This window comes from Varanus komodoensis, unplaced genomic scaffold, assembly GCF_004798865.1.
Source record: "Varanus komodoensis strain SLA01 unplaced genomic scaffold, ASM479886v1 scaffold34_1, whole genome shotgun sequence".
NCBI lineage: Eukaryota > Metazoa > Chordata > Lepidosauria > Squamata > Varanidae > Varanus > Varanus komodoensis.
In genome coordinates, this window is record NW_025335854.1 from 7,924,272 (window position 1) to 7,936,300 (window position 12,029).

The following is a 12,029-nucleotide window of genomic DNA, read 5'->3' on the forward strand; positions in this document are numbered from 1 at the left end:
AGGGGCACCTGGGCCGGGCGGGGCGCGGGGAAGGGGGCGCCGGGGCGCGTCCGGCCCCCCAGGGGCTCCGCGGGGCACCTCCGCAGGAGCGGGCAGCCCGCCGGGGCTGTGTCTCGGGGGAGGGGGCAGCGGCGCGGGGGCGCCCCGTCCTTACCGTAGACCCGGAGCCAGCCCTGCAGCTGGCACACCGACTCCCGCAGGATCCGCTCCAGCGTGCTGGCCGCGCCGGCCAGGTCGGCGGGGCCCGGCAGGGAGTGCTTGAGGCGCTCCAGGCACGGCTCGCCCGCGTCCGCGGCCGGCCGCGCCGAGGCGACGCCGGGCTCCATCCGCCGCCGGAGCCCCCTGCTCAGCCAGCCCCTCGGCCGCCCGCACCGGCCGCTTCCCCCGGTGGGCCCGCCCCCTTCGCGGTCACCGCGGCCCCGCTCGCGCCGGCGCCATCCCGGGGACGGGCTTGCCGGGGGTCCCCTCCGCCGCCGCCGCCGCCGCCGCCGCCACAGCCGGGCTGCGCCGTCCCGTCCGCGGCTTCTCCCTCAGCGCCGGCGGCGGGCGGCATCCCAGGGAGATAGGCAGGAGCAATGGAGCGCCGAGCCGCTGGCCTCCCGCCTCAGGCAGGCGTGGACGGACAGCGGCCGGCCGCGGCGCAGCCACTGGGCCAGGCGCGCTCAATCGCCCGTCGAGCCGCGCGCGCCCTCCCGAGCGGCGGGGGCCCCCGGCGGCGCTGATTGGCTGCATGCAGATGAGGCGGCGGGCGCCACGGTGACGGCCCGCCCTCGCGGGCTCCGGGCCGGGCTCCCTCGCGGGCCCTTCGCCGCCGCCGCCTCGCGCTCCCCTGCCCTGCCGCGGGGCCTCCTCCGCGGACGCTCCCGGCGTGTTCGCAAAGCACCGCAGCCGCGCCGCCACGCTGCTGCTTCCAGGGGAAGTTCTGGCTCGCGTGGCTCCGAGACCCACGTCTTCGTCTTTCAGGGGATGTGCAAAGTTCTCCACGACTCCAGCGCATCCCCTTTCTTCTTAACGCACCCAGTGCACCCGCCTTCTGCGCCGTTCAGCTTTCACCCTCATGCAGAGAGACTGGGAATACAAGACCGGGGGAATGGCCAGAGCTGAGACACCAGGCTAAGGTGCATCCACCTTCTTCGGGAGGAAAGGTCCCAGCAGACAGCAGAAAAAATGGGTCTCTTTACTGGTGATGGAGGCAGAATCATAGAATAGTTGAGTCCAAAGGGGCCAAGAAGGGCTTTGGGGTGCAACCCCCGGCGGGTGCAGGACACCAATTACACCATCCCACTCAGAGGGCAGTCCAGTTTCTTTCTGAATGTCTCCAGTGTGGGAGAGCCCCCCACCTCTCCTGGCAGCTGCTTCCACTGTCGTGTTGCTCTGGCAGTTAGGAAATACTTCCTTGAGACTAGGCTGATGCCCTGTAGTTTAAGTTCACTATTCCATGTCCTGAGGACAACTGCACGGAGGATTTTTTTCTCAGACAATGGCAGTGATGCTCAAGCTAAGCCTTGTTAGGATGTTGGAGGAGGAGGCAATGGTAAACCATTTCTGATTACTTCTTACCTTGGAAACCCCGGCCTCATTTTTCCACCCGAAAGCCATTGTTGCATGCCCATGGAATCTGGACACCTCCTGCAGCTGATGCGCTCAAGCCACAAAGGGGAAAATGTAACACCAACCAAGGACAGAAGAAAGGTGGTAGCAATCCAAAAGCTCTTTCTTCGGCTTCCACTGCCAACTCAGACCCTATCATCACAGAGGTGAAGTTAATTTTGCCCCATGAACGATCATTTTGCACTTGTCTGTACTGGCCTACATGCCCATTTCACCCAATTTGGAAAGCCTCCTCACAATGCCTCTTAATTTTAATCACCCTAATAATTGGATGTTTTCAGCCAACTTGGTCACCTCCCTGATCACCCTTAATTCCAGGTCATTTAAGTCAAAATTACCAGTTCCAATATAGATCTTTGGGGATCCCACAGTTTACTTCCCTTAATTCCACCAGTAACTAGCAGGGTTTGAGAGGGTAAGTATAAATTGTGAAGTAAATTCCCTTCGTGTCCCTACCTGCTGAACGTGAGCTACACACCCTTGAATAATGCTGGGCTATCGCCTTTTCCTGCTCTTATCAAACTGGGTGCCTACCCCAAAAGCTTATTTTCTTCAACCCTCCCTCTGATGAACCTGGATATGTGCCTTGAATTTTATCTGTCTGCTCCATGCGTGTTCAAAGTTCAACATGCTGTCCAAGGAAGGCAGAAAGGGAATGTCTGCTCACTTGATTCGGGGTTGCAGCCCTTTAAGGCAAATTCACAGATTCTCCTCGTCACTCTTGCTTCTAGGTGCCTCTGTCTGTTGTTGTCAACTAGCCAGCGCTCATTCCACATCACCCCAGTAACCGACAAAAAGATTTCATTGTGCAATCTGTGGCTTTCTCATTATGACGCATAGATAGTTCTTATTGCTCCTTTGTCCTGGTAGCCCTTGAGTCAACCCAAAATCAGTTTAGTCCCTAGCAGAGGCTGATCTAACCAAGTCTGCAGAATTCTGTATTCCCTCTTAAGCTGGTTGCAAACTCTAGGCTTCCATGGTTTTTTTTTTTCTTGACAGAACAATCCTATATATGTTTGCTCAGAGGAATGACCCACTGCACTGAGAGGGGCTTTTCTCAGAAAAATGAACAGAACAGCAGCCCCATTGCAGCCATTTTTTAAACCCTGCCCTTCAGTACGAGTGCTAACAAATGGAAAGGTTCCCCCCATCCCTTTTATTCTCACAGCAGCCCTGTGAAGTATATTAGCAGAGATAAAGTGACTTGCCAAAGGCCAAGCAATGAGTTTCGTGGACCAGTGAGCGAGGACTGGAGGCTGCATCTCTGGTATCCTGTCTTTTTTGCCTCTCTTCCTTCTTTCCTTTTGCTCTGGCTTTTCTCTCCCTGCCTCCCTCTCATTCTCTAAATGCACGTTTCTGCCCACTTGTCTCATTGGGAAGGCCAGGTGAACACGGGGGGACCCACATCCCTGCGTATCACCTGGCTGTGAAGGAAGCACTCCAGCAGGATGGCTCTGCTGCCCACATTGCTCTTCACCCCTTGCGTTCTTCCTCTGCAAAAGCCGTCAGTGCACAGAGAAGCTGAACATCAAATAAAAAACGTCCAAATTTTAAATAGCATCTGCAAGTGCTTCCCGGGCAATGGTCTGCCAGCCATCACATCTGGGCTCAAACACTGCTCTGCAGGGCAATTCTGGGCATACTTCCTCAGAAGCAAGCACCACCGAGTTCAGTGGAGCATACTCCTGAGTAAATGCATAGAGAACTGCAGCCTTTGAATATTAGGTCCAGCACTGTCTCCTTTTAAGCAGCTATTCGACATCAGAATCCGCAGAAGCAGATTTGGCAAAGGATTAATGGGAGCAATTTATTTCCCACTTGAAACTGGAGTCGTGAGAAGTAATTAGAAACCAGTAATTATTATTTCAAAATATTTAATGAAGGTGCGACCAGGCCCTGAAACAGCACCCTGCACACCATTCTTCCCCATTCCTCATTGTGGTGTGGCCATCCATCGCCCTTCTCCGCCCCACCTGCATACACACAACCACGGAGCCCCAACACAACATCAATGCAGGGTGAACAAACTTTTTCACCCACATGTACAATGGTGGCATTTTGGAAAATATCCCGGGGACCACCACAATTTGCAGTGGTGCCGGTGGGGAAATAACAGAGTATCTGGGAACACCCCCTCTGTACCCTCCCCATCACCACAACACCCCCCCCCCCTTTTCCTGCCTAGCTCTGGATTCCCTCCTCACCTTGCGCGGGATTCCCTGGGACCGCTTGCCCAAATAGAATAGTACGAGGCTAGATGGAAAAGCGGCTTGACTCGGCCTGGTCTTGTCCCCACCGTGCCCGCCAGCTGCTCTGCACTTGCTTACCTCTTGCCTGCCTGCTCCTCAGGGCAGAGCTGATGCAGCAGTGTTGTTTCTGCTCCCGGTCTCCACTGTCCCTCCACTTTGGCATGGGCAGCGAGATCATAAAGGAAGGGTATTGTTGGGAAATCCAGATAAATCCTGGTACAAAAAGGTTGCTCGTATGTGCCTTTGTGTTCTACAATCAACCCTGCAGTATCCCTGCACCTCTTTCTCAGAAAGGACCAGAATTCCAAGCCAGGCTTCTGTTTAGTGTTGTTACTTTAAGAGACTGGAACTCAGATGCCACAAGGGAAGTGAATCCTTCTCTATTCTTTTGCTAATCATTACAGCTGATAAGGCTGGCAGGTTAGTTTTTTCAAGCAGCATTGCACTCACCCTCATTTGCATGCCAAGCACAATAATCCTTGCTTCCCCATTACAGAGGTCAACTCCTGCAATCAATGCCTATTGCATGAAGTCCCTTCTGCAGATCTCTCACATTCTTTTGACTGTGTTCTCCATACTTTGTCATCACCTGCCCTGGCGCTGGGTGACTCAGAACCTCTAAAACAGTCTGTGTTATGTTCTAAAGCTTACAGCTGGTCTCACCCACTACCCAACAGGGCTGTTTTAAGTTGGGTTCTTTGCAAAGGGTGTTTGAGTGCTCCTTCGATAAACTGCTGAGGTTCAAGGCCAAAGGGAGCTTCCCCGCCAAATCCATTTATTCATTTTCCCGGCTGCCATTGAGACGCCCCGTCAGTATGAACAGGCTGGGGGGCTCTTGGCTATGGGCCGTTGGCAGAGGGGTGTCCCTTGGCAAGTGCCAACCTCTGACACCAGCCCTATGGCTTAGAATGAGTCCGTTCACACGTCCCGCGTATCCTGTAGTTCTCCACACTCCCCTCCCTAAAGCAGAAGCAGGAACTGGGGAGGCAGAGTTGGACTTTCAAGCAGAGATCCACACAGACTTCATGGCACGCACAGGATGCGGCTCATTTGTGTGTGTCGCATTCTCCCCGGCTCCTTCCGGAGGGTGTAAGAGGGAGCAAATTCTGGCTTGAACTTGAATTGGAGAGCTATGCCCCTAATGTGCTGCTACCCCATTTCATGCCAACTTCTCCAAGGCACACATTCCATTTCCATAGTTTATTTTGTATTTTCATCTCCCCTGCTGCTTTGAGAACAGCTGTCTTATCGCTGTGTCTGTAATCTGGGTGCCCAATTTCATGCAGTTACATTTGGCAGCACAGGCAGGAGAGAAAACCCAGGAAGGGGATTTTGCGCAGGTGAGTTAAACTCAGCTGCTCAAGGTAGCACAATGCTGTTGCAGCAACATTATCACCGCTTTGCAGGCAGGTAAGTTGGCACACGTGGCCGGCACGGGAGTGGGCTGGCTGGCTCCTGCTCCCGGCCAGCAGCATCTCTCTGGAGCAGAGACTTCAGGGAAAGTCCTAGACTTGCCAGGACAGTTTCTGGGAAAAGAAGGAAGCAGGCAAGAGCTGGAGGAAGAGGCTGAGCTCTGTTTGGAAAAGCCTCTTGCTCTCCCGCCGTGGGGTCCTGCCGCTGGGGCTCCAGTTATGCAAGACTGGACATTTCGGAACTGCCCCACCTTGCCAAGTGGGCACTCTGAGAGGAGGAGCACCCTGGGTCTAATAAACGGAGGTTACGTAAAAGCACTGTGATTTATGATGTGTTGGGCAACATCCCCAGAAGCAGAGGATGGTGTTCGAGCAGCGCTGCCTCGGGGTGCAACGTGCTACGCCTGATGTGGAGAGAGAAAAGTCCGGGGACTCCCAGCACGTCTCAGGCATGCTTTTCTTTCTCACCGTGCTGTGACCTCCCTCTCTCGACATGCACGGCACTGTGCCCTCGTTACCGATTCTGATGAGGAAAGACCCTGCATTGGAACGCATCGGAGGCTGGGGATGGGTGGACAAACAGTGGAAACAGATGCGACATCGCATCTTACCTCCTGCACCCCCCAATCTCTCGAAGGGGTTGCAGCTGCATCCACCGCTGCCCCTAAGCGCCATTCCAAGCCCCTCTTGGCAATTCACTGGGAGAAGATCTTGCTAGAGCAAGAACTATGGGGAAATGGGTGGCCTTCCAGATGTTGTTGAGCTCCCACCGTCTTTGACCATTAGATGCGGCTGATGGGTACTGGGGTCCAAAAACTTTCGGAGGGCTACAGGATTCCCACTCCGGTGCTAGACTGAACTCTGCTCCCCACTCATTCTGGAGTGGTTACCAGGACCTGACCCTTTGCCTGCCTGGTCAAAACTGCTTGGATCCAGTTCATCTGCACATTGGCTTTAGCTTCTGGCACTTGAATCTTTGCCTGCTAAGAAACTTGCGTGCTCACATCTGGTTGATGGTTTGTGTGAAGATGCATTGAGCCTGATTCGAACATTGAAGAGTTTTTACAGCAGAAATCTTTTGCTGCTGCTATTACGCAACTCTATTTATGAAGGACTATTTGTTTGTTTATTGCCAAGCACAATTTATGTAATCACGAATATATCAAGATGGTCTGAATTGCCATCAGCCTGCATTGCCTTAGATCTATGTTGCTTTCTTTATGGCTACTATTGCTTCGTCTATCTAATGATAATATCGTCTACTAATACGACTAGAATGATTATTAGGTATAACTGCCCTGTTTTCCAACTCTATGTTAAAAAGTATAACAATTGTTTTAAGAAATGCATGATTATATAAGGCAATAAAATGCTTAAGGCATAATCTTTTGCATATCTAGAAAGATATACAAAAGCATCCACCAGAATGCTAAGAATTGCAGGGCAGTGTGTGTGCGTGCGCACATGCGCGCTTTTGTGTAAAAATGCATAGGATTGTGACCCTGTTATCCCAGTGATGCATGAGGAGCAAGTCTACTTACAATTTACAGGATTAAAAAATGGCAGCCCATTATGAAAATACCCTGCTTTATTTATATTTCGTGCATTTTTGGTCTATGCTATGTTGACTTTTTCTCCTCCTTTTGGTTCCAGGGTATAGTAAAATAATTGGACCCCTCCAGTCAAGCTAGATGGTTTGTAATCCAATTTAGCTTCAACTTGATCTAATTCTCATTGTCTAAAGAAGACATTCTACTTTACAAAAGCAACATCAGTTATTCACCTGGAGCATCCCAGCTTGTTTGAAATCGTCCCCCCCCCGCTTTTTTTTTGTTCTGAACACCTATGCAAGGGAGAGAGAAGTGTAACGCAAAAACTTGTTGAATCAGGAGATAATCTAATGATATTCACAAAACAAAATCTACCTTGATTTCAACAGCATTCTTCATGGCTGCATCCAGCACGAAGCATTTTATCCTGCATGCTAAATAAACAGCATTTTAGTCTATTATTGTGACTGCAATCCTATAATAACCTTAAGAACCAATGAGTGCAAGGCAGCTTGCTTCTGCGTGGTTGAATGTAGGGCTGCCGTGTGTGTCTGCGAGTGGCAGGTGGCATCAAGGCACTGTTTTGGCCAAGGACCAGACGGGGATGGACGGGATGGGGTTGGGGAATGGACCACATCTGGACCCCCATGCAGCTTGGCCATTGCCCATTGGTGCTGAGCCAACCGCATCTTGAGGACCACCAGGCTTGGCAACATAGCCACCTCTGCCTCCAGCTTGGCTTCCAGTTCTCAGGGGCCTCCTCGAGGCTGCCATGCTGGGGGCAGAGAGGCCAGGAGGGGCTTGGCTGAGCCACCCAGCGGCAGCCAGACGGGATCTCGCCTGGCCCTGTGCAACCTGCTGAGCAGGTACCTGGAGGAGCACCTTCTGGCCCACCGCAGGGCGGCCTTCCACGGCAGCCACGAGCTGGCTAGTCCTGGCCTCCTGTGGCAAGCAAGCCTAGTGTGACTAGGAAACCTCCTGCAGCTTGTTGGGTGGCCTGAGACCCTCCGGACCGTGCCTGCCAGACTCGGATGAGGGAAGAGACATTCCACGTCTGCTCAGCCCCTGCCTCCTGGCTGGGGCAGGATGCGGCCAGGCCGCCCTGCCAAAGGTGGTGTTTTCGAGGGAAGCTTGCCGGGCCGATCATTGGCCTATTATCAAGGCATGACGCTTGGTTTCCAGGAAACGGCTCTGTGTACGCGACTGCCACCGAGAGATTATAATGGTGATAATTATTATTATTTTGGGAAAGATGTAAACAAAGGCAAATATTTTTCAAGGGCTGACCTTGTGGGTCTGAGGGATGCAATAACATTTCTGTCTAGTAAAAAGAGGCTGGAGAAACCGGAGACGCCAGGGCCTCATTCCTCTGGGCTCAGCTGTTCTGACCTGGGAGGAAGTGGAAGAGTCACTCGGGCGACTCCCATTTATAGCCACGCGAGAGACGTGCCTGGCATTCCTCGCATGGAAGAGGCAAACCCAGCCCCGTCCACACAGGCGACGCCGTAGGCCCGTTCCACCCCCAATTTGCAAGGAATCTTCATGCACCGAATGCAACGACTTGTCCATCATGAGGACCATCCCCTGCTTATTGTGCTAGAGGTGGGAAGAGGTGGCCTTCTAGATATTGTTGGGCTGCAGCTCCCAGCAGCCCCAGCAGGTGTGGACAATGGGCAGGGAAGATCGGAGCCGCACTCCCACGGCCGGCGTTTGGAGCGCAGCCTCTGACTTACACCCCGCCGTCCTTGGATGGGCTGTGTGGTTTGCAGAGTAATATCCCGCAAAGGTTCCCTGCTGCAAGGAAGCTACAGTTGCAAGCTGCACTTCAGCGCATGTCTGTCCTGCCTCTTGTCAGGGGACTCCGTGCTTCAGGTGTAACTCGGAAGGTAAGGGCAGGTCCAAGCTAAGGCTGAAAAGGTGATGTAAGCGAAGGATAATGCCTTTTCTCAAATGGCAGATATATAGGTGTATCTTCTCTTTTTTCTTACAAAGAACTCAAAGTGGCTTATATACACTGCACTGGCGCTAATTAAGAAATAAATACTCTAATCTTCAGCCATGGTCTCAAAGGGCACTTTCCAAACTAATGAAATTAGAATCAATAAAATAAAATATGGTACAAATACACAACAGAATAATAAAACACAAATGGAATGGAATGGACAGAGGCAAAAAATTCAGCAGATAAAATCTGCTATTTGACATAGGCACCCAACCTATGGAATTCACTCCCCAAAGAGGTCCGCCTGGCACCGTCGTTACTGGTTTTTCGGCGCCAGGTAAAGACCTTTTTATTTAAACATCATTTTAATTGTTAAAACATATGATCTGGCCAGGGCAACTTCTTCTTCCTTCTCTTTCTCCTCCTATATTTTTATTTACTTAATTTATACTGATAATTTTAATCTTATATTTGTAAATCAATGTATTTTTTGTATTTTGTAATTAATGGTAATTTATTATGTGCTATTGTATTTCATTGTATTTTATTGTGTTGTAAGCCGCCCCGAGGTTTCGGCAAGGGGCGGCATAGAAACGTAATAATAATAATAATAATAATAATAATAATAATAATAATAATAAAGATAGGCATGGCTTGGCACCGGAAAGGTATTAACGTAGGGGCCAAGCAAGCCTACTTGGGAATTTCCAGATGCAGAAGACAACACACCTGGAAACTCCTCCCCAGTCATCACCAGACTAGCCTCTGAAGACAGGACATGGAATATAAAATAACATTCAGGCAGGTTGAGCGAGCACAGATGTGGTGTAGGGGTTAAGAGCATGGGACTGGGACTCAGACGACCTGGGTTCGAGTCCCCGCTCGGCCATGGAGCCAGCTGGGTGACTTTGGGCCAGTCACAGGCTCTCAGCCCAACCTACCTCACAGGGTTGTTGTTGTGGGGCTAAGGTTGAGAGCAGGAGAAGAATGATGCAGGCCACCTTGCGTTCTTTGAAAAACGACTGCAAGTTTCCAGGTGACCAAGGGGATTGTGTGAATTAGCCATTCGGCTGCCCTTTTGCCTCTCCGTTGTCATCATTACATTGCATTGATGTCCCGCTTTTTTCCTCTTGTGAGGCAACCAAGGCAGCTTAGTTCTCTGCTGCATTTTTTATCCTCACAACGACCCTGCGAGGTAGCTCAGGCTGCGAGAGAGTGACTCGCCCATAGGCACCCTGTGAGCTTCATGGCTGAGTGGGGACTAGAAGCTGGATCTCGCAGGTCCCCTGTCCAGCCCTCTCTCTTTAGGATCGCTATGGCTGCCTGCCACCTGCACCTCCTCTCTTGCCAGCTGCCTGCAGGAGAGATGCTCCAGTGCTGGATTTCCACCTTGCCAAAGAGGCTGTGGTGTGGCTTTGAACGTGTTACTGCAGGCTCCCTCCAGCTTCTTCCCCAAACACAGGGCGGCTTGTGGGGGAATCCAGGCTTGAGAGGTCAAGCTCCCCGCTACGTGGCAGAAGTATAAGACGTCGTGCACCCCAGGAGGCCTGGGTTCCAGCCCCTGCTCAGCCATGGAGCCGACTGGGTGACTTTGGGCCAGCCACAGCCTCTCAGCCCAGCCTACCTCACAGGGTTGCTGTTGTGAGGACAGAGTGGAAGAGGGGGTGAGAACTTCGTGAGCCACCTGGAGTTCCTTGCAGGAGGAAGAAGGGTGAGCTATGGATGCAATGCGATGATGATGATGATGATGAGGGTCACGTGTGCAACTCCTGACAAAGTGGTGTTCAAACTTTATCAATCTATTCCATGTCTATATGGAGCAATACATGTGTTGGTTTTCCAGTGCCGCAGGAGTCTGGTGGGTGGACTTCTTTCTTTTGCTTCAACGATGCGGTTCCTCCTCAAAAGGCAGTTGGTTTTGAAATGCCGGTCCTCTGCAGGTGGGTGGCAGAGCCCCGTGGGACACCATGGATCCTTTTATAAGAAACGGGGCAGAGCCATGAGAAAGACACCCAGGTCCAGAAGATAAGTGTTCTATCCTGCAATGCAGCCTCCCCCTACATGGTGCTTTCTAAATGCCTGGACCACAGCTCCCATGCTCCCCAGCCACCATCCATGCTGGCTGGGGCTGATGGGAGTGGTTGTTCCAAATATCTGGAGGGCACTAGGTTGGAGGAGGAAGGCTGATGCGATCTTTGTTTTCAAGATCGTGGAAGAAAAAACACAAATTCCCCTTCCCTGCTCAGTGTTTTGGGCAAAGAAGACATGATGTCATCCACACAATTAACAACCAAGGGACTTTTAAAAAGTTGAATATATGTGGTGGAGGGGAGTTTGGATTGGGGTCACAGAGGTTTGCCCCTGCTCAGACTGGTTTCCCTCTTGCTGCTATTTCCATCAGGTGCTTTCATTGGCACTAAGATCCGCTTGTGGGGGGTGGGGGGGGAGCATCGATCCAGACAGGGAATGCAGCGTGGAGACATTGTCAAAACGCCTGTGCTCCAATCTGGGTGGAATCCCAGTTTGCTTTTCAGAGAAATGGCACTCTTGCCAGTTTCGTGAATAGCACCATCTCTGGTCTGGCCTTTACTTCCTACAGCATCTGTCCATGTGCAGAGAGAATCTTGGAAAGATCTCACGGCTCCCCTGCTTGCAGCGCTAACACAGGAAAAGGCTGTTAGCCACTGGTTTCTTTTGCACAAAAGTACTGAGATAATCTCCATTAATCACTTGAAATGCATTACAGACTCACGCCCACTGCAGTTCTGCACAGATCTTCGCTCAAACTAAGTCCTAAGAAACATGCGATTTTAGCCCAAGGAGTATTAAGGGTCTTATATGCCCATCCTGCTTCCAGTTAGGGATCTTGTGAGATTATTTTAGCTTGCACTACTAGAGAAAGCGGCATCTTAATTTATTATATCGACACACTGCCTTTTTCCTGCAAAGAACCCAAAGGAGCTTACAAAATTCTCCCTCTCCCCTCCATTTTAGCTTCCACCCGTTTGCTTGTGTGCTCACTGTGGGATGAAGTTTCACTGAATTGTAATCACATGTTTTCAATTGTGTTCTTAAATCTTGCATTTTGCCTGCCCTGTATTGCCAAATCTTGGATTTGGCTCAGTCATCAACTCAAAAGAAATTCGAAGAAGTCTGAGCAACGGAGGATGGGCAGCCAAGGTATCGCTGGGCACCTTTCCTGGTGCACCGCCTTGCCCGACCCTCCCCACTTTAACGCCCCTCCGCTATTTCTTCTCAGGAATTG

At 51.6% G+C, this 12,029-nt stretch overlaps 1 protein-coding gene across 1 annotated transcript in view; it reads right to left on the reverse strand.

Moving 5' to 3' along the window:
• The window catches only part of RASAL2 (RAS protein activator like 2), a 206,580-nt gene extending 206,248 nt beyond the window's left edge, over positions 1-332 (reverse strand). The window contains exon 1 of the mRNA XM_044439125.1: positions 155-332. Within this exon, the coding sequence (XP_044295060.1) occupies positions 155-326 (172 nt within the window). The 5' untranslated portion in view covers positions 327-332. The remainder of the gene's footprint in view (positions 1-154) is intronic.
• Between the last annotated feature and the right edge of the window lie 11,697 nt (positions 333-12,029).